Source organism: Haliotis rubra, unplaced genomic scaffold, assembly GCF_003918875.1.
Source record: "Haliotis rubra isolate DU_JTF1 unplaced genomic scaffold, ASM391887v1 Scf547, whole genome shotgun sequence".
Lineage (NCBI taxonomy): Eukaryota > Metazoa > Mollusca > Gastropoda > Lepetellida > Haliotidae > Haliotis > Haliotis rubra.
In genome coordinates this window covers 280,063-302,637 of record NW_025767243.1, presented here as the reverse complement: position 1 = coordinate 302,637, position 22,575 = coordinate 280,063, and the positions used below count along the sequence as shown (strand labels likewise).

The following is a 22,575-nucleotide window of genomic DNA, read 5'->3' as shown; positions in this document are numbered from 1 at the left end:
TCCTATCCTAGTAACATCCTATCTCTTCCTGGTTATCAGCAATGAACATTTGCTTGAGAGATTCCGAAGTTAATCACTGGTTTGGTGTGTATTTATTCTTTTTCGATCAAGCTCTCGCAACATTCAAGCTATGCAGTCTGAACTGTAAAAATACTGAAACTGCATCCAAGAACATAGTGATTGGTGGTATGAACAATGATCCAAAGGGCGTTAATGTATGTTGATGCCTTGAACATTGTTTAAAGACATCATGTACATGCAACACCCAATCTGGCAAAATAGATGAAATTCGGATGCATTGTGGCCTACCTAACCTGCTGTTATAACTGTGTCCAAATGATCCTCACTGGAAGCAAGGGAAAGGCACCTGTTTATATGCCAAATAATAATTGGTTGGATCCTGAATATTTTTGGGTGAATCTGGGTCGTGGTGGGAGTATGTTTTGTAGTGAAGTAGTTAAGACTGAGTACCCAATTCATAATCCCCAAAATATTTGTGATTGATAATTCGTGAAAATTTTGTTACAACATAGACTGAGTGAGTATGTTTTTTCAGCACTTTTAGCAATATTCCAGCAATATTGGGGGGACACCAGAAATGGGCTTGACACATAGTGCCCATGTGGGAATCGAACGCAGGTATTTCATCTTGGCCAGTGGACGCTTTACCCATAGGACTACCCCACCACCCCACAACACAGACTGACAGACACACAGGAATGCACAAGTACATACCTACACACAAACACCTTCCAACAGAACACCAGAGAATAAAAAAAACATGTTGTGAATGTATCAGTATTTATTCCACATCAATATCTTACAGTCATGAAGTATTGGCAGTCTTAGTGTTCATCATCAGCACAGTATATCAAAGTACCATCAAGTAGTGGTGATAGATACACAGGAAACACACAAGTGATTTCAGAATTTAGGCTTCCGGCATGCCAGGAGATATAACTCTGCTCAGCTAATTCCAGCACCTTGGATGACGAGGCAACCAATCTGCCCTGCACCATTATGAAATCATGAAGAACCAAGTAGTATTGTGACTGCCATGGAATAGTCTCTGCTGATGAGTGAGTGAGTGAGTATGGTTTTTACGTCGTTTTTAGCAAGAGTCCAGCAACATCACGGCAGGGGACACAGCAAGTGGGCTTCACACAAAGTGTCCATGTGGGGAATCTAACTCAGTCTTCAGGGTGACGAGCTGATGCTTTAACCACTAGGCTACCCCATTGCCCCCTATGCTGATGATACGACTGTGGCTGCTTGATGTGATCGGTGATGCTCAGTCATCCTCATCCTCATTGACAAGTCCCCCAAAGACCTTGTTAGGGATCATCTGTGTCTGAACTTCAACCTCTGTAACACAAACCATTAGTCAGTCAGCTGGCCAGACAGGGAAATGTACTTCAGTAAGACATCACTTTGGTTAGATCAAGTAATATCTCCAAGGAGATACTGACAAGGATATGCTGCTACAATCACATTGCATCACAATGGTTTGCAGACAGCTGTGACGTCATCAGCAACTGTTGCATCACAATGATTTTGTTTGTTTGTTAAACGCTGTACGCTGCAATGTTCCTGTTATATGGCAGCAGAACATGTACACATGTTTAGGTGAGGTCAAAAGGAGTCATTGAACTTTTTATAAATTATTGCACCGATACAGCACAGCATGGATGTGGATGCTTGTACTGCTCTAAACTGACTACCTTGCTGGAGTCTTAGCATCAATACCCCAGTCTGATCAGTCCTTGATATATCTCCTTAATGCCTAGCAGGGGTGGACTAGGGGTGGGGGGAGGCACACACATGTATCATCAAGTCCAAAGGTGAGGGGGAAATGCTCCTAATGGGTAACATTTTCGGGAAAGGGGGGATGCGTGGGATGCGTAACACACACACACACACGCACACACACATCATTTGATCAGTTTGGGATGAGACCAAGATGTGGTGTTATATCTTGGTAGTCTACGGCTGACTTACCCTCCACTTCCTCATCATCGTCACTGGAGAAGTCAGAGTCGATGTTGATCTCTTCGGGGTTGACGGTCTTCACCATCTCGCCAATGTCCTCTGCTGTGGTCGAGCTCCTGCACACACACAATCATAAATATCCAATCTCTATATCGTCAGTTTCTCCGCAAATGCCATTATAAAATGGCTCCACATTATCAAACAAGAAAATGTGCTAAACTGAAAAGGAATGTTGTGATTCATCAACAAAATAAAGCACATACAATTTTGGATCTCAGGAGTCCCTCTAACAACAAGCATGACTGCTGAGGACCAGTCTAACCTGACCTTGACATGCACAGCAACACATCCACCACACGAAGATGAAGCACAGTGTACCTGACAAACAGTAGTTTCTTGTCGGGCTGCTGAGGCTGGTCTCGCACAGCCTCCTCTGCCAGCTGCCGAGCCTTCTCCTCCAGCTTCTGCATCTCGTTGGGCTCCACAACTCCACCTGCTGCAGCTGGTGCATCCCCCTTACCTGCTGCAGCCAGCATCTGGGATGACATGAAGTTCACCTGGGACAAACACAACATTGTTACAATCTGATGATCATATCACATCCATGCATTGTTTACAGATCTTTCATCACCTGTGTGAAGTATATGGCTTACATAAAATATTATGTAGGGAATTTGTGTCACATGTCAGTCTAAGTAAACTTAGGCTCAATATTATTCGTTACACGGCTATACTGAGTCTAAGAAAACCTAGTAGAAGGTTGCGTCAGCTAACGTTTTGGACTGACCAATCAGAACACAGCTTACCAAATCGCGAAAGTTAACAATCGCACATACCGTTTGAACCTTTACCTCCAAACTCGAATGATTCAGTCGCTAGAAAATTCCCAAAATATAAGCAAAAGGTAACCATGTCATATACTGCTGATTTTGTAGTTTTCGTTTGATAGATCAGTGTCAGCGACCAGGGAAGAGAAAATCAAAAAACGTTTTGTAAGTCCCAAAGCGAACCCTAACAAGTAGTCGTTGTCTGATTGGTTAAATCCGTTCGGACGTCTTGCGTTTGATTGGACGGTCATAGGTCGCTCAAAGGTTAGCTGACACGACCTTCTACTAGGTTTTGTTAGACTCAGAATAGCAGTGTAACGAATAATACTGAGCCTAAGTTTACTTAGACTGTGTCACATGTGAGTTGTATATTGCTTTTATCTCACCTGTGTGTTGTATATGGCCTGTATCTCACCTGTGTGTTGTATATGGCCTGTATCTCACCTGTGTGTGTATGTATATTACCTTTATCTCACCTGTGTGTTGTATATGGCCTGTATCTCACCTGTGTGTTGTATATGGCCTATATCTCACCTGTGTGTTGTATATGGCCTATATCTCACCTGTGTATTGTATATGGCCTATATCTCACCTGTGTGTTGTATATGGCCTATATCTCTACCTGTGTGTGTTGTATATGGCCTATATCACACCTGTGTGTTGTATATGGCCTGTATCTCACCTGTGTGTTGTATATGACCTATATCTCACCTGTGTGTTGTATATGACCCATATATCTCAACTGTGTTGTATATGACCTATATCTCAGCTGTAAGCTGTATCCTCACCAAGCCAGTCTTGTATCCCAGTGTGTTGGCCATGGACATATGACCTGTATTCTCACCTGTGTGTTGTATATCTCACCTGGCCTATATGGCAAGCTATCTCACCTGTGTATTGTATATGACCTATATCTTACCTGTGTGTTGTATATGGCCTATATCTCACCTGTGTGTTGTATATGGCCTGTATCTCACCTGTGTGTTGTATATGACCTATATCTCACCTGTGTGTTGTATATGGCCTATATCTCACCTGTGTGTTGTATATGGCCTGTATCTCACCTGTGTGTTGTATATGGCCTATATCTCACCTGTGTGTTGTATATGACCTATATCTCACCTGTGTGTTGTATATGGCCTATATCTCACCTGTGTGTTGTATATGGCCTATATCTCACCTGTGTGTTGTATATGGCCTATATCTCACCTGTGTAATGGACAGTATATGGCCTACTCACCTGTGTGTTGTATATGGCCTGTATCTCACCTGTGTGTTGTATATGGCCTGTATCTCACCTGCAAGCTGTATATGGACAGTATCTCACCTGTGTGTTGTATATGGCCTATATCTCACCTGTGTGTTGTATATGGCCTATATCTCACCTGCAAGCTGTATATGGACAGTATCTCACCTGTGTGTTGTATATGGCCTATATCTCACCTGTGTGTTGTATATGGCCTATATCTCACCTGTAAGCTGTATATGGACTGTATCTCACCTGTGTGTTGTATATGACCGTATCTCACCTGTGTGTTGTTTATGACCTATATCTCCCCTGCAAGCTGTATATGGGCAGTATCTCACCTGTGTGTTGTATATGGCCTGAACGCTGCGTTTGATCCTCAGCATTTCTCTCACAGTGTCCTCATTGCCATGCTTGATCTCAAACTCCTTCCATGTTGCCCAAAATGATGGTGCTACCTGACAACAAATAACAGGGAGACTGCTACAATCCAGACTCCATAACAGCTGATATCAATAGAATCATGCTTTAAACCATACAAGAACCAGGAGAAATACTGTTGACAGTGATACACTTCGCCAAATTCAGGCCACACCCTGTGGGGTATTCAGCATACTCTCAGTCTAGGGCCTATACACTGTAACAATGACTTACCCTCGGATCACAGATCTGTGAGCAGTGAGCGTAGATAGCTCGTGCTCGGTCAATCTCTCCCAACTTTCTCTCCAAGTCAGCAAACCTCAGACTCATCTCTCTGGAAATAACATCAAGAAGTATTAGATGACAGGTTCCAAATTTTTGCTGATAAAATATTCTTATTAACTTGTTCCAAGGCTTAACAGGTCTCCACTACAGCTTAGAAAGTGAGTGGGTGTGACGTCACTTTGAAAAGTATATGTTATATCAATGTGGGAGGAAAACCGGAGGTGATGCATGTCTTTCACAGTGGTGTAGTGGTTAGCATGCTGGCCTCTCACGCCAAAGGCCTGGGTTCGAATCCCGTGGAGACACCAAACATTTGTGACCTGGGTCTCATACTATGTTGTGTCCCTGGGCAAGGCACTTCGTTCCCATTGCCCTCAGTCCACCCAGCTGATCAAAATGGGTGCCTGAGAAGCGGATGTACGGACTTATACGGTTGGTCCGAAGCGTCTTAGTAGCGGCTTTGAAAGTACAATTCCGTCGGGGTAATAATGTAACGCCAGAGAACAGCATTGAGTTGGATCCTAGGCGCAAGAATTAGCATCATCAACATCATCATCATCATCATCATCATCATCATCATTACACGTTAAACGCATGGCAAGGGATAATCACACAGATGAGTACAGTATCGTGGCACAGGTAAGGTAAGCAGTAAATGAGTGTTGTTTTAAGCCAGTCACATATACTGAATTAAACTAGTGTGGTTCAGTCAAAGAGTGACCAAGTTGTACAGTGACATGGATGCCAGCACTAACCTGGCTTCTTGATTGGGCAGCACCTCGATGGCCTTCTCATAGATGGACCTTGTGTGTGTCACACCATAGATCTCTGCAGCCTGCTTGATGTACACATTGTACATCTGTAATAAGAACATGAAACATCTTCACTGTCTAGCTCTACTGTCAGTAGACTCAGGAACACTCATAAGCTAGATGACATCAGTGGAACCATGAAAACAAGACTGGACAAAAGTAATCAATACTGTCAGCAGATCCATAGCTTAAACTAACATTCCGCAAGTATAGAACGCAAAACAATGCTTGAACATTCGACCCCACTGTTGAATGATGAACAAATAACTGATTTAAACATCTCGACATGTCGGTCAAATTTCAAAAGTAGCCTGTCCGTTTGGTTTGGTAGATATTTTGTGCCCCATGCTAACTGTAAATAACAATTTCCATAATATCAGACATTGGTATCAATGTCATCAATTTGTATGTGAGTAACAATGTATTATGATAACTGGGGATGTTAAACTGTTTTCATCTACCATTATATGGACAGTTCATTTTACATCTAACCAATCATAACACAACATACTTGGGACATAGTAACACCTAAACTCCAGAGCTGCATTGCCTGTTAGTGCTATGCTGTTCATTACATAGAACATGCTTGTAAACAGTGGGACAAAGTATTCAGAAACCTGATTTTGTTTTCATTTTGAAAACCGGACAGGCAAGTTTGTATCCGGACTGTTAATTGTTTTAAGCTACCAGTCCGGCTGTCTGGCTTGGAATTTTGGGAGTTTTAAACACTGATGTCAGTGCAGAAAAGCTATTTCGAAGGAACCATACGTTAAAATACAAACTATACATTGCTGTGACTTACTAAAACTGTACCAAGTATACTTATATAATTATGCAAAACAATACTTGAACATTTGACCACACTGTTAAATGATAACAAGACGCTAACTCTGAACACTAAACCCACTTACTACATGTCAATACAAGTGTGTACATACTTCATATTGTTCCTCTGGCAGTACAGCGTTTGTGGCTCTCTCGTACACTGCCATTGCATGGCGTGCCAGACCATGCTCCTCCTCCAGACGTGCGTACAGCAGATACAGAGCTGAGACATAGAGTAACAATGTTAACATCTACCACAGAGCTGGGACATACAGTAACAATGTTAACATCTACCATAGAGCTGGGACATAGAGTAACAATGTTAACATCTACCATAGAGCTGGGACATAGGGTAACAATGTTAACATCTACCATAGCTGCTAGGGACATAGAGCTGGGACATAGGGTAACAATGTAACAATGTTAACATCTACCACAGAGCTGGGACATAGGGTAACAATGTTAACATCTACCACAGAGCTGGGACATAGGGTAACAATGTTAACATCTACCACAGAGCTGGGACATAGGTAACAATGTTAACATCTACCACAGAGCTGGGACATAGGGTAACAATGTTAACATCTACCAGAGCTGGAGCATCTACCATAGAGCTGGGACATAGAGTAACAATGTTAACATCTACCACAGAGCTGGGACATAGGGTAACAATGTTAACATCTACCACAGAGCTGGGACATAGGGTAACAATGTTAACATCTACCACAGAGCTGGGAATGTTAACATCTACCACAGAGCTGGGACATCTACCATAGAGTAACAATGTTAACATCTACCACAGAGCTGGGACATAGGGTAACAATGTTAACATCTACCATAGAGCTGGGACATAGAGTAACAATGTTAACATCTACCACAGAGCTGGGACATACAGTAACAATGTTAACATCTACCATAGAGCTGGGACATGGGTAACAATTAACAATGTTACCATCTACCACAGAGCTGGGACATAGAGTAACAATGTTAACATCTACCACAGAGCTGGGACATACAGTAACAATGTTAACATCTACCACAGAGACATATCTACCACAGTGGGAACAATGTTAACATCTACCACAGAGCTGGGACATAGAGTAACAATGTTAACATCTACCACAGAGCTGGGACATAGAGTAACAATGTTAACATCTACCATAGAGCTGGGACATAGAGTAACAATGTTAACATCTACCACAGAGCTGGGACATAGAGTAACAATGTTAACATCTACCACAGAGCTGGGACATAGAGTAACAATGTTAACATCTACCACAGAGCTGGGACATAGGGTAACAATGTTAACATCTACCATAGAGCTGGGACATAGGGTAACAATGTTAACATCTACCACAGGGGGACATAGGGTAACAATGTTAACAACAACAGGTACATAAAGTAACAATGTTAACATCTACAACAGGGGGACATGGGACATAAAGTAACAATGTTAACATCTACCATAAAGCTGGGACATAGAGTAACAATGTTAACATCTACCACAGGGATGGGACAAAAGTAACAATGTTAACATCTACAACAGGGATCTTAACAATGTTAACATCTACAACAGGGATGGCAAATTTCTCTTCAGGTTACATTTTCTACCATAAACACTGTTAAACAGGTACCACATTTTCAAAATTGCTTCTTACTTTCAAATAGGACATTTTTCTGTTCAAACAGGTCCTTGCCCTGAAATATGCAACCTTAACCATGGTAACTGATATTCAGAGCATCTGATGAACGATAATCATAAAGAACTTAACCTGTCTACAACAGGGTGGACAAAATAGGGTCTCCTTCGATAAACAGGATCTGCACAGGACTGAAAACAAGTCTTTATGTAATGCTTGATGACAACCTCAAAATATAGAATGTGTCATTGATGGCATTCATATGTACATTACTCACGTATCTGTCGATGAACTTGGTGAGGTAGGTATTCCATATGTCATACACATTCGGCCATTTGAACAATGCAATTCCCTTCTCATAGGCCTGTGTAACGAGAGAATAAGAAATCAATACCAAGTGTTATGTTTTTCAGTATACATACAGTACAACCAGAAATTATTGAGAATTTAAGATTGTAATTTTTTTTAAAATTTTCACTCATTACTCACGTTATTAAATGTGAATATTAGCAGAACATAACTCAGATTCAAAGACAGGTGAACAGTTAGTAATTTTGTCAAGTCACCATGGGCAGCAATGCAGGCTTCAATGCGGTGGGGCATACTACAGATCAAAGAAGTTAGAAAGTCGTGGTCCATGCTGTCCCAATATCGGACCACCTCTTTTTTCATTTCAGCAATATTTGTCAGATTTTTCTTATTGACACTTTCCTTCATAAGTCCCCAAACATTTTCTATTGGATTTAGGTCAGGGCTATAGCTTGGCCAATCTAATAATGTCATATTTTGGGTCCAAAACCAGGCCTGTGAATGCTTTGCCGATATGTTTTGGAGTCGTTGTCCTACTGGAAAATCAAACATTTCCATAGAACAGGTGAGCAGATGGAATTAAATGTCCCTCGAGAATATCTGTGTACAGCTCACTGTTCATATTCCTTTCAAATACACAGAGGAGTGTTGCCCCTAACACAGATATGCCACCCAACACGTTAAATTTCTGGACTGTACTTTGGGCTGATACAAAGGTTTTCAGATTGTTTGGTCCAGAATTTCAGTGTATTAGGAAGCAGCCACACAGAACTTTCATCTGAGAAAATCACATTGTCCCAGTTAAAATTTTATGCTGTAAGCACCAGTTCAACCTTTTGTTCAGGTTTCATGATCGGTGATGGAATTCCTCGACTTTTCTGCCAACCCATGCATGCAGCTCAGTTCTAAATGTCTCCTTACAGACAGCCACAGGTCCTCTATCAATCATATCCAGCCTTAAGTTTTCTAAACTCCTTTGTTTGTTTTTAGAAACAAGAATACCAAGCCACCTGGGACCTACCTGTGCCTCTCTGGTGCTCAATGCCATATCCATTTGAAATATATTTCAAAACACAATAAAAACAGTGGACAAAGGGATGCCTGTTCTACTTGAAATCACTTTAGCTGATCTGATGTTCTTGTTATAATACTCTAAAATCAACTTCCTCTGCTCTAAATCATCCATACTGAGGATCACTGAAAATGTCGTCTCGAGCAAAGTAAACAAAGGGGATAACTCTTCACAAACTAATGAAAAGGATTAACAGAGTTGTCTCTCTTGAATGAAACCAAGCACTTGATAGCTGGTCAAGGTTGTTTATACTAGAAATCAATTAAACATATTCCTAAAATTCTCAATAATTTCTGGTCATACTATATATCTGGTATATCTCTGTTATCTCACAACCACACAACTGAATATTACATATCTCAGTATAACTGTCCTATCTCATGACTGACTGACTGACTGACTGACTGACGACTGCTCATGATGAGCTTTGAGTTGTGTGCTGTTCTGACTCTTCCGGTCAACATAACTTACATGCAATTTATAGATGGCAAATGTCATATTAAATAAATCTGGGACATGATACATATGAAGAAAACAATTGCTTAGCCAAAAGGGACCAAAATATTTCATTACTTGGAATCCTATTGAACTTTCTCTCACCACCAGATTATTATAAACATGATAAACACTCCTATTTGTTTTACAATACTGAATTCTGCATTTTTGGGAAATTGTTCTGCAGAATGCATCAAATACATCTTGGAGGCGGATGTTTGTACACAACAGGTTTTCAGCTGGACAAGCAACAATACAGGCACAGTTAGATAAAATCCTGCTCTATGTCTCACCTTGAAAGCCTCCTCAAAGTAATTATTCTCCTCAAGGAACATGCCATAGTTGATAATGATCTGCGGGGTTGCAATCCGGAGGTCGATGATACGATCATACACAGCTTTACATGACTGAAAAAAGATATGCTCAGTATAACAGGGAAATCACTATGTACAAGGCAGTTTTATTTGTTTGCTTACAAATACAATTTACAGTTTCCATCAGAATTTTGTCTGGAATATCCATGCACCCTGTAAATAAGTAAGTCCTGTCCAGGAAAACCCATGGTTGATATCGTGAGCTGCACCTACATTTCACCTTAGTGGTATGATAAGACTTAATTAACCAAGACTAATCACTAACCACCACCAAAAATTGGTGGGGACTTATTTCAACAAGGAGTTTCCACAGCAGTAATTTTGTTTGGTACATGATAATCTACAGACTGTAACAAATTGCCCTTCAATTAAAACACATTATCTTTACAGTGCTGTAGAGACATAAACATGAAAAATAATGCAGCACTCTTTGTGTAAATCTGTTTCATATCCCTTCCTTACCTTGAAAGTACCGAAGCTTTCCTCCAGGTCTGCGTACAAGGACCACACTTTCAAAGACTTGTGGACTCTTGACTGCACTGTCTCCGTCTGTAGAGAATAATCAGTGACAGTCACCATCCCATCAGTTCAACACAACGCAATCAACCTCAAGATATAATATGCCCATTTTATTTTGACAATTACCCTGGACAAATTTACTGCAAGAGGTTTGTTTTCAATTGGCATGACACAAATAACATCTGTCCAATCAAAACTACTGATGAGAGATTGATATGGTGAATATACTAACATGGCTATGGCAGCCATTTTGTCTTGAATACTATCAGAATAGAATGTGACACAATGGAGACGTAATACACTGGATGATGGAGCATGTGGATCAACTGTGGTTTGTACCAACAGCTACTTCTGTATGTTGATATTGAAGGATACATGCTCGCAATGTTACTAAAACTAACACGTCATGTAGTGTTGGGAATTGGCTGAAATCTCACAATTGATGATTGGTTCGATACCAACGACCAATCATCGAAAAAAAATGGTTAGCGTCATTTTTTAGATTTTCCTATTCAGGTTGTAAATGCAGATAAGTATAAAGAAAAAACATTTGGTTCTCTGGGTTTTTTTTGTTTTGTTTAGAAACTGCACAAATTACATTTGCAAATTTCACATCCAGTGGAAAATGATTCAGTTCCAGTGTCACATAAACTTCCCAGATTCTTCAAGAAATATTCAGTCATGACTTTTCAGAAAGTGAAGTGAGTTTTCTAAGAATTACACACGTTTTCCGGCCCTGACAACGTCCTAGATATGTTCCATCATCAAGTATTTCAAACTCTATTACAGCGGTTCTAAAATCGTTTGTGTTCGATTATGAGAAAATGTGATCGATTGCTTGGTCGTTTGGCCACTGCGACCAATCTTCGATTATTTCAATTAATCGGAACACCACAATGTCATGTGACTGACCTCGTCATGGTAAGCAACCTTCCTTGGTGGTGGCATGGTTGCCTTCTGCATCAGTTTCAGAGCCTCATCATTATTTCTGAAAGACAATATTCCACCTATAAATTTGCTCCTCTCTTTGTTTGCTCTTTCACAAGAATGATTGAACAAATATTGCTTTACGTTGTATCAACAATTTTCACATCAAGACTCTTTCACAAGAAGAAACAAGGTTAAAATGGAACATTTCTCAAGTGGCTCTGTTTTCATCGTGATCTAGGGGAGATAACTCTAACTTTTAAATAGTCAGTTCAACTGAATTGTAAAATGTTCACTGCTATAAATCTCTTAACAGAAGGTTCAGTGTTAAGTAAATGACAATGAAATTGCTGCAATATTTCTCAAGTTTGAATAAAAAGCAGAAACTAGTCATAAGTCATTGAAACTGTTTGGAAATTGAAAACATTGTTGAAAATGTATAAACTTACTCATGTCTGATCTCCAGCTCCGACCATTCACAGTACACAGAGGCGAGGTCGTCCACGTGCTTGTAGGGAACCTTCACAGCCTTATCAAAGATCACTCGAGCCTGGATATACCGAAACATTAAATATTACAGGCACCTACATAAAGGTACAACAAGAGTTTTCTCATTTTACTCTGCACTTAGCAATATAAAAGCTATATCGGTGAGTGAGAGAGTGAGCGAGCATGGTTTTACGCCACTTTTAGCAATATTCCAGAAATATCTCGGCAGGGAACAACAGAAATGGGCTTCACACATAGGCCTTCTGAATCGAACTCAGGGCTTCTGAGTGAGTGAGAGTGAGTGAGTGAGTGAGTGAGTGAGTGAGTGAGTGAGTGAGTGAGTGAGTGAGTGAGTGAGTGAGTGAGTGAGTGAGTGAGTGAGTGTGCATTTAGCAATATACGAGCTAAATCAGTGAGTGAGTGAGTATGGTTTTAAACTGGTTTTAGCCATATTTCAGCATAATCACAGCTTCACACATTGTATCCATGTGGGGAATCGAACCCAGGTTTTCAGCATGACAAGTGGACACTTTAAACATTATGCTACCCCACCGCCCCCACTTGGAGTGATGAGTCATGTGATACAGTGTACTGGTTCAGCGATATGAAGCGGTTCGGCCTGGTGAAACAGGACGAGTCGGGATAGTAAATCGGTTCAGCTTAGTGATCTGATTCAGAATGGTGAGCTGGATCGTTTATGTGATCTGGATCGGCGTTGTGATCTGGATCGTGACTGTGATCTGGATCAGTTTGGTAATCCGAAACGTTTAAATGATCTCAGCTGATGGAGAGATCTAGAACGATCAGATGAACAGGTGAGGTGAAATGTTCTGGCCGAGGTGAATTGGTTCAACGAGGTGAATCGTTTCGGTGAAGAAAGCCGTTATGGCGAGGCGAACCGTTTCGGTGCGATGAATCGAACCGATGATGTGAACTGTTTCGGCGATAAGAAACAGTCTTATATATGAAACAGTCGATTATGATCCAATATGCCTTGGCGAAACAGTTCGGCCTGGTGAATCCATTTTAGTGGCGAACCGATTCAGTGTGGTGAATCGGTTCGGCGATTCGACGATGTAGATTGGCTGTGTGAGTCGGCTGGCAACACAGAGCGGTTCGATAAGGCGGAACGACGAGTAGACATCTGATGATGCGCCCATAAAATCATCACCTTCCGACATGGGAATCTCCAAATGACGAGCAGTTAATACTGGTCATTGAAAGTCGGGGTTTTGTCGGGTGATCAACTGTTGAAGTGTAATGAGCTCTGTCTCCCAGCCAACGGGAGCAAGCATGTCTATATGCTCTAAAAGCATCCTTGATAAGGGAGCACATTCCGGGACAACGCTTGCTTCAGGAACACAAGTCCCACACATGACGTGTGGGGATCCGAGAAGAAAATATTGTTACAGTGTGCGCAAAATTACACTACTTTGGGTTAACCACCCATGATATATTTTTCATGTTAACTTTTAAGGAAAACTGAGAACTCTCACAATACGTCCATACAGTGGTGCGACAAGAAGAAGAATGATCACTCTGAGGTAGTCACGTGGGTAGACAGGGGAACGTGCTGCACACTTAGCTGGGGACTAGGGACCTGTCCTATAAGGAGAGCAGCCTGGGGAACACGGGCGTATGGACAAGAGAGGCCTACAGGAAAAGTTCTCATTTGTTCCACTCAGCGTCGAAGCAAGAGAGAGAAGTGCAAATCGTGAGATAGGATAAGTTTAAAAATCTGTACTTACATCCTCTATTTGTTTGGCATTCTCGTAGAACTTGGCAAACTCCACCCAGAGTGTGTGCGGCTTGCCGGACGCCAGCTGAGGGTCGACTGTCTGAACCGCCTCTGTGTATGTGTTGATGATCTGTCACAACAAGTGTCAGCATTCAATAAATAGTCCCCTGATATGGAGCTCATATCCAGGTACATTGCCTGCACATGGCACTACATACATTACAAACCCCCGGTCATAGGACACTATTGTACTTTCTGATCTCTTTCAACTCCCTGGGGATCACACAGCCATGCTGCCTGTTAGGCGCAATGAACTAAACACTCACATTGCCAGCACATCCTCACGGGTACCCATTTTACAGCGGGGTGAACTGAGACAATGTGGATCTGAGTATCTTGTCCAAAGAATACTATGCAAATGTGTCCATCTAGGTACCTGAACCTAGGTGCCTTCACCGGCGACCGAACCCGGGCCTTACCACTGCACTATTGCTGACATATCTAATTCATTGATCAATATGAACAAGAGCCAGACATATTCAATTTATTCTTCAATACTTTTCAGGAGAGCCACACAAATCAGATTAAATAAATACTTGACAATACTTCACACAAGAACCAGACATGACATGTTCATGTGGATGTTGTAATGGTACGTATCACAAAAGAGACCCTTGACTCGCCTTGGAAAATTCACTATGTGTTCACTATGTGGGCCAGTTTCAACATACCTCTCTTGGTTTCTCTTCAAACAACTTCACGCGTTTGTGCCACTCGTGGACATTGTGAGGATTCTGTCTAAGAAGGACGCTGTCAGATGCAAAACACAAACATAACATAAACAGGATAGAAACATTTTCGTTTGGGTTAAAAACGTTAACTTAGGTTCCTGAAATCATAAATTTGCTCTGAAATTAATCTTTGAATAAATCACTTCAGTCTACCTGAAATGTTCATAATCAAATTTTCCGCATTTAACCAGCGATGCTTGGTTTAAACCCTGTGCTATGAACTGAATATACAGTCATGTTTGGAGTAAACAGTGAATAAAGATCCTATTTCAAAACTGCTTTCATTGTCCATTGACATGTCAGTTGTAAACAATACCTGTTGAGAAGAAGTGGTCGCCGATCCATAAGGCTCTCTAACCTTGCAAGCCGTAACTCAAGGTCAAGGTCATCTGAAAAACAATGAATGAATTTAACATTTAATCAGTTTTCAATCTGAATTACAACTACCAATCACAAGACACCGTACACTTTAACACCCAAATGATACAGACTGACTGACTGACTGACCGAGTGTAGTTTTACGCCGCTTTTAGCAATATTCCAGCTACATCACGGCCGGGGAACACCATAAATGGGCTTCACACATTGTACCCATGTGGGGATTTGAACCCGGGTCTTCGGCGTGACGAGCGAACGCTTTAACCACTAGGCTACCCCACCGCCCTCCAAATGATACAGAAAACCAACACGAGAACAAAGGCAGCTACAATGACACGACCCTCAACCTTCATCAGATGCTCCAGCCTCCTCCATAGCTTCCATCTTAGCAGCGATCATACTTTTCTCAAACTTGGCGTATTCATCAAACACCTGTGTGAAGTCACGGACAGTGATCACTGTCTGAATGGCTTCCTCGTAGATGTCCCTCGCCTGGAAAAAAGTATAGGTGCTTGACTATTCAATCCTAAATAAGATTTGTTAATGAAGCTGGAAAGATGTATCAAAACATGTTACAGTCTTCCTTTCTTTCTCAAAGCTGAACAATCTCTTTGGATATTTTACATTTATTCCTCTAACCATTATTGTTTTGTCTTAAAGCAGCCCTATCCCCTTAAAAAACATATCGCTCAGTATTATTACCTCTGGCCATCATAGTTTTGTCTCAACTGCTTAAAGAACTCCATAAAGATCTAACAACCCTCAACTGCAGGGGAATCATATTGTTTACTGGACCAAGTGGAAGCTTTTTCTATTGATCTAACAAGAGTGAAACCTTACCCTCTCAAAATGGCGGCCTCGAATATAGTAGTTGGCCAGTGAGTTCCACAGAACACCAATCTGGTCCGTGTAGCGCTTCAAACCCTGGCGGATGATTGGCTCAATCTTCAGTGATGTCACCTTGTCAGGGTTCTTGGCGATCAGCTCACACAGCTCATTCCACAACTGTTGGTAAAATAAGGGATAGTTCATTGATGGCAAATGTGAGGGATACTTCATTGATGGCAAATGCAAGGGATACTTCATAGATGGCATAAATGTGCAGGATCCTTCATTGATGGCAAATGTAAGGGATACTTCATTGATGGCAAATGCAAGGGATACTTCATTGATGGCAAATGCAAGGGATACTTCATTGATGTCACATGTGCAAGATACTTCAAGTGATGGCAAGAGAAGCAAATGTGGAAGATACTTCATCATCATCATCATCATCATCGTCTTCATTTTCATTGGGGATTCGGAACCGGGTCTTCGGCTGTGACGAAACAACACTTTAACCATTAGGCTACCCCACCGCCCCTATAATCCATGGAGCACATGCATACCCACTGTCTCCTAGCAACCAACCATCTCCCATCAAGCCTTGTTCAAATGAATGCTTCAGGTTGCACATATTCCACAAAAATGGAAGTCGGACAACTGGTAGTCTAGACTGCGGGCTTTGTGTACCCCTCTGATAAGTGTTAATTGGCACGGCTCCCACGGCCATTGTGGAAGTCGCGGTAGCTGAGCGGGTTAGGCGGCTGACTTTGTGTGCTGGCGATTAGGTGCCTGACTCTGAGGGTGTGAGTTTGAATCCCGGATGGGGCTCAACTCAAAAAGTACTAGAATTTGTACTTTACTAAGAAAGTGTAATCCCAAATATAACATATGTTACATTTGACAACTTTCTAAATGGCATTGTGTAATCAATCTAACGACTGCTTCGAGTTTCGAGCCCCAGGATACTTCACTGATGTCACTTTTACAGTTGTTGAGATTTATGGTTGATAAAACATATACTAGTACTAGAAGGAACAATTTTGTATGGATAGACAACTTCTTTATTGCAACACATACAATGTTTTGGTGTAGATGCTAACACTTTATCAAGCATACGATGCTTGTGATGCTTGTTTTTTAAGAGGTAAAACATACACTGCAATAGTATTGAGATGAATAAACACAGTTGCCATACAACACACTGCAATATTGATACAATGGGTTCCATCAACATCACTTAACATGATCAAAAAAGCATCACACTTGGGCCCTCTAACCAACAGATTATCCCTTCTCGTTTGTCTTTTTACCTGATGTTTTGATTTTCCCTCCCTTGAAACAAACGTTTCATCATTGATAACATCTGCCAGTCTTATTGCAGCTTCATCCAGCCAGCCAATCGTCTTCAAGTACTCGATGTACTGCTCTGTGTTTTCCTTCTGAAGCTGGCAAAGAACAAAGGTAACCATGGTAACCATAGTTACAAATAGCAAGGGGTAACTATAGATACCAAAGAGGGATAACCAGAGACCATATAATAGATATATTATATGGTCTCTGGGATAACCATATTTACAAAGCATGGGCCTTACTTACAAAAGGAAGTAAAATACAAATTATTTTTCACCTAAAAGTTTCATATTAGGAGATAGACATCATGTGTTGGCCAATTTCCGGGTGTTATTGAGTATTTGAAGCATGGGAATTCATTTGAAACCGACGGCATCGTGTGAATTGGTAATCATGGTAATCGACATTATGATGCATTATGACAAGTTATTGTTATTAGTTGTGTAAAAGTATGGCAGCAGACACTGAGATCATTTGAGGAATGGGTAGCCCCCAGTTTCTGATATATTACCTTAAGATGTCTTCTGTAGGCTCTTACGGCGGTCTCAGGCAGTTCATACATACGAACAAATTTAAGGTAAAGAGGCCATATTCTGTTGTGTTGAGTTATAGGCAGAGCCCGGAGTGCTCGGTCCAGCGTACGACGGGATCGTGTGATCTTCCCCTGATCGATGAGGAACGTGCAATAGTCTAACCAGATCCGGGGCATCTGAGAGGAAAATGCAAACATATGACAACTGCGCAAACACATCATACATACTGTAATCGTATATATTTTCACGGGGTGCAATTTTCGTGGAAAGTTCACAAAAGAGCTGTTAGCGCAGTTGTTTTTTTCGCATATTTCAAACACCTGTGTGATAGTATCCATCATAAAGTTTTCACAGCTGATACACATGCAATGACCAAAGCTAGCCGCCATAATTGAATCGTGTTTACTAAAACAATCAGAGAGAGAGGTGGGATTATACTTGTGTCAACATGACAACACCTGTCCCATACGCGAGATCAACTGACAACGAATTAAGGAAGAGTGTATACTAGGACTTACGATAATTAAACATAGAAATCATAAAGTAGTGTTTGTTGTTTATGAACAGGTGTTGTTCACATGGTCAAATCGTTGATTGGCTGCATTTCACGTCTTTGTTTCAATTACATGTTGTTCCTACTTGAGTATTTGTCATGACTTCACCATGAATATTTTGCTTGGTATGATTATTAATGTACGATCTTTTATCAAAAATTAATCCCATGCAAAAATAACTACAATTACAGTACAGTGGAGAAAAGTCCATATCAATAACATGATATACTGGAGATAAGACCAAATATAACCACACCCTGGACAGCAGTCAAGCTCAACACAGGGTTCAAGGGGGAACTTCAGCCTCAAAATTGAAAGGAAAGGGGAGAAGAGAAAAAGAGGAGTTTGGTCTTAGGACCGCATTGTCATATTTGGCTGAACCCCACCTCACCATACATGAAGATGTGTTGATGATGATGATTTAATTGGGAGATGTGGGTGGGGGGAGGGATGACCATTTGTTCTGGGAGGCAGGTGGGGTCATCAATTATGTACGCATGTACTTGGGGGGGACAGCGATTTTGTACATAGAAATATCAAAATATCACGCTTAAAAATTATGGGAAGGGATGGGGATTGAGAAGAATGAACAAGTTTAATTCGAGTCATACCCATAAAATATCTTACCTTGTGCATGAAGACAAGAGCCCTTTCAAAGGCACTGTTAGCATCCTCATATGCTGGGTCAGTGACACAACGGCCTCGTACTTGGGTCCTCCTCAGTTTTAAGTAGTTGTACCAGAGCTTATAGCTGTAACCAATGGTAACTATGTACAGTTTTCTATTTGTGATTAGTCTAGTCTAAACTCTAATGCCTGTTATGAAGGATAGTTAATAGTGTTCTGCTTCAGTTATTGCCTTTCTCTTACCATTCCTAATTATTATTATGAGTTCATGTTTTGAGGAAAACATGATGGCAGCCTCCACAACCTTCTGTTCCATGTGCTCTGGAAATAAAACCTTGAACTATCGAACAGACACTTCCTTTCACTTGTTTTTTCACTGTCCATAGTGCTAGTCCAAATAGATACCTTAATACAGTTTAATATGAATACTTTACTCAGACGCTATATTCTAATTCTGAGCTGACCAGTCCTTGCTTTGCACCCTAAATACCAAAAACTAAACAAGGAAAAAACATGTACCATCTTTTGACATTTTCAACAATCTGAATCATCCAACCACTCAGCATGGAGTAACAGTTTAGTGAGCATTGAGATAATTACGGCAATAAGGGACTGTTCATAATTTATGGCATGAGGGGGGATGATGATGATTTGGGGAGAGGGTCCATCCATTTTGTTCTGGGGAGCTATGATTCATCAATTTTTTACACATTTTGGGGTCACAAATTTTGTACATAAAAATATGTTTCAATTTATACTTAGAAATTAGGGGAAGGGAAGGGGGGTCATTGATTTTGTACATGACATGCAGGGGGGTGTCACTTATTTTGTACATAATCTTTTTTTGGGGGTCCATTCGCATTGTACATGCTTCTCCATAAAAATCATCATCACACCCCCACCCCAATAAATTATGAACGTTCCCTAAATCCATGTATATCCATGTCACTATGTATAACAATCTGCCATTTATCCTCTACAGTGCCATACCTCCCTGGCAGCTCCTTGAGCGCCCGCTCATATATCATGTTGACCACCTCCCGGGACGCCTCCTTTTTGTGCTCCAAGTAGCGGAGCCAACATTTCACTGAGAATGGGTTCCTCAGAATATCTTCTTCATATGGTAGATCATCATCTTCCTACACAACACCATGTGAATGAGTGAGTGAGTGAATGTTGGTTAGGTTCTTGAGAGAGGCATATAGAAGTTGGTTGTCACCATGGTAATATTACAGGTACACTGATTAAGGTATTATGTATATCATTTAAAGGCCAGGTGCAAACTGCAAACTATCCTGTGGGTTTCCAATTAGTCTCCCATTGGCTACTCCTGAGCAGTGTAGATGTTATCTGCTCATGAGTGACAGGACAATGGCGGCTATGGGTACTTGGCAAGAGCCTGGTATTGTCAAAGGTTAACCTTGGAATTTACTACTAGAATAAACATTTGCCTTATAGTAAATGTCCAACAACCCTTTCACTACATATTTTGTCTTTTTCCCAGCCTGCCTGAAATATGAAACCCTGAATGACACTTTTCCCCAGGCTTGTTTCTATGGAAACACACCTCCTCTGGCCACCTGACTGACACAGTGGGAAATTAAAATCTGGATTTAAATATGAGAAATATTTTTCAAAATGTATGTTTTCTAGACTGTCTGCATCCATGCCTTTTGCTGTGAGTCTTTATAACATACTTCTTTATACTACTACTAAATATCAGCTTGAACCGGTAAGTCAATTTTGTGATATTTCATGGAATGTACTTGAATACTACATTGCTTTGCATCGAAAGACAGCTTTGACAAGGCACGGAGGCCACACCCCATCTGTGTATAGGTTTGAACCCCAGCCTTTAAGTTCTTTTGCAAATTATTAGTGTATATCTTTTAACAAAACTGAACAATAACTTTTCATGTGGGAGTGAAACACATCAAGTACACAGACAAATCTCTTTATTAAGAGAATTCATGATTGTGTTCCAGCAAATTTAAAACTCACATTACTGAAAAATGAAAACTTAACAAATAATCTATGTTGACATATAATCACTGTTAAGAACACTTGTACCAAAGATTGCCCCCAGTAAAATGCAGCATTGCCAACTTGTGTATTTATGCATGTTTTGTGAGAGATAATAAGAGGCAACATATTTTGGATATTCTTTGGCCTTGTCTTCATGTTGCATTTTATAAATAATTTATGGTTTGAGACAAAATTAGGATGTTGTGAAAAAGCCATAGATCCAGGAAACTGACACAAGTGATAAAATAAATTATTATCAAGTGTTTATTTATTTCATTTTTAACTATCACTGAAGAACATGAAATAAACTGAATGTCTTTGACTGTGACAAGTGTGAAAGTGTATGACAACATGCGTATCATAAACTTGTTAAGAGATAATCAGAGAATGTACCACCAACAGAAATGTTCAGAATTACGAATAGAGACTCTTACAAAGAAAATGTCGTTCCTTGAATCATCTTCTGCTACCGGCATTTTTCGTTCAAGTAAGCAGACACCCGCGTTGTTTACTTCCTTTCAAACATGTGAGAAACGTACACCGGAAGCTCAACTGGGCGATTCTATTCTGATTTGTGTAGGGGTGGATCATTCTGTTCGTTGGACTTGTCCTCTGTCTCTGTTGCGCATGCTAAATGTTGTGCAGCTGTAAGAGAAGGCAAAGGACAAGGTACCAGTCTATTCGTTTGCTTCATACAGAAACTTCGGAATGAAGTCTTTGTTCGTTTAATCAGTATGTTGCTTCATTTATTGTGTTTTAAAATCCTAATTTAGAATCCTCCATAACTAGGATAGGCATATCGTAAAATATCACGTATGTATCATTCACTTACACCCCTGTCTCATGAGTGACTGAAGTGCTCTCAACAGCGGTGTAGATTTCGCATTTGGGGCAGGTGGTGTAGAGAGCACGTGTACTGCTTCCAAAGATGCAAAGAGTACTGAAATTTTGGTACTTTGCCTTTGACAAGATTTATATAATAAATATAAATATTCATAAATTGTAATTTTATGAAAAACATATTTAGAAAACACAGGAAAAACATAATGTACTCAGGAAGATCTTTCTTTTTTAATGTGCTTTAATCAAGAAAAATAAGGATAAGATGATACAACAAATTCAGGGACACGAGATAACGACGTAATTGCCATATAGTTATTATGACTTCCTACAACCATACACTCTCTCAAACCCATGTGATGTGTGTGAAACCATTTTGAAACCTTTTCCCTTGACCCAATAACAATAATTCTGCTGACACCTCTTCATGGCTTACACAGGATTAAGTATGTGTTTATCCAATTATTCAGTCAGACAACTTGTGGAGATAGCTCTTGGTTTACTGTTGTGTTTGGGATGTATTTGAAATTATAACTTTTGTAAAATGATGTTATCATCTGTGACAGTTTTTATGTGTTTGATTTATAGAGTATTATCCTTTGTCCATTTTAATGATGGTCTGTTTTTTCAAACTGACACTGATGAGCAAGGCCATTTTAAGATAAGCTGTTGCTATGGAGCACTGA

The 22,575-nt window shown here is 40.5% G+C and overlaps 1 protein-coding gene across 1 annotated transcript; it reads right to left on the bottom strand.

Annotated features, from left to right (window-relative positions):
- Positions 1–784: 784 nt before the first annotated feature.
- Positions 785–21,600, bottom strand: LOC124253616 (pre-mRNA-splicing factor SYF1-like). The gene is made up of 23 exons (XM_046687424.1): positions 21,484–21,600; positions 20,015–20,163; positions 19,026–19,149; positions 17,823–18,020; positions 17,272–17,406; positions 15,977–16,141; positions 15,484–15,628; positions 15,075–15,147; positions 14,699–14,777; positions 13,978–14,097; positions 12,190–12,290; positions 11,726–11,801; positions 10,757–10,843; positions 10,214–10,327; positions 8,302–8,408; positions 8,089–8,104; positions 6,518–6,655; positions 5,523–5,626; positions 4,717–4,816; positions 4,404–4,520; positions 2,368–2,546; positions 1,999–2,105; positions 785–1,365 (listed from the first exon to the last, which is right to left on the bottom strand). Exons 1-23 carry the CDS (start codon positions 21,523–21,525, stop codon positions 1,292–1,294), a joined length of 2,550 nt encoding a protein of 849 aa, XP_046543380.1. The 5' UTR covers positions 21,526–21,600; the 3' UTR covers positions 785–1,291.
- Positions 21,601–22,575: the final 975 nt, after the last annotated feature.

Excerpts from the sequence above, each read along its gene's own strand:
- LOC124253616 (XM_046687424.1), bottom strand. The coding sequence starts at position 21,525 with ATGCCGGTAGCAGAAGATGATTCAAGGAACGACATTTTCTTT. Across the intron at positions 14,778-15,074 it reads CGACCACTTCTTCTCAACAG|CGTCCTTCTTAGACAGAATC; the intron begins GTATTGTTTACA and ends TGCATCTGACAG. Across the intron at positions 4,521-4,716 it reads CACAGATCTGTGATCCGAGG|GTAGCACCATCATTTTGGGC; the intron begins GTAAGTCATTGT and ends ATTTGTTGTCAG.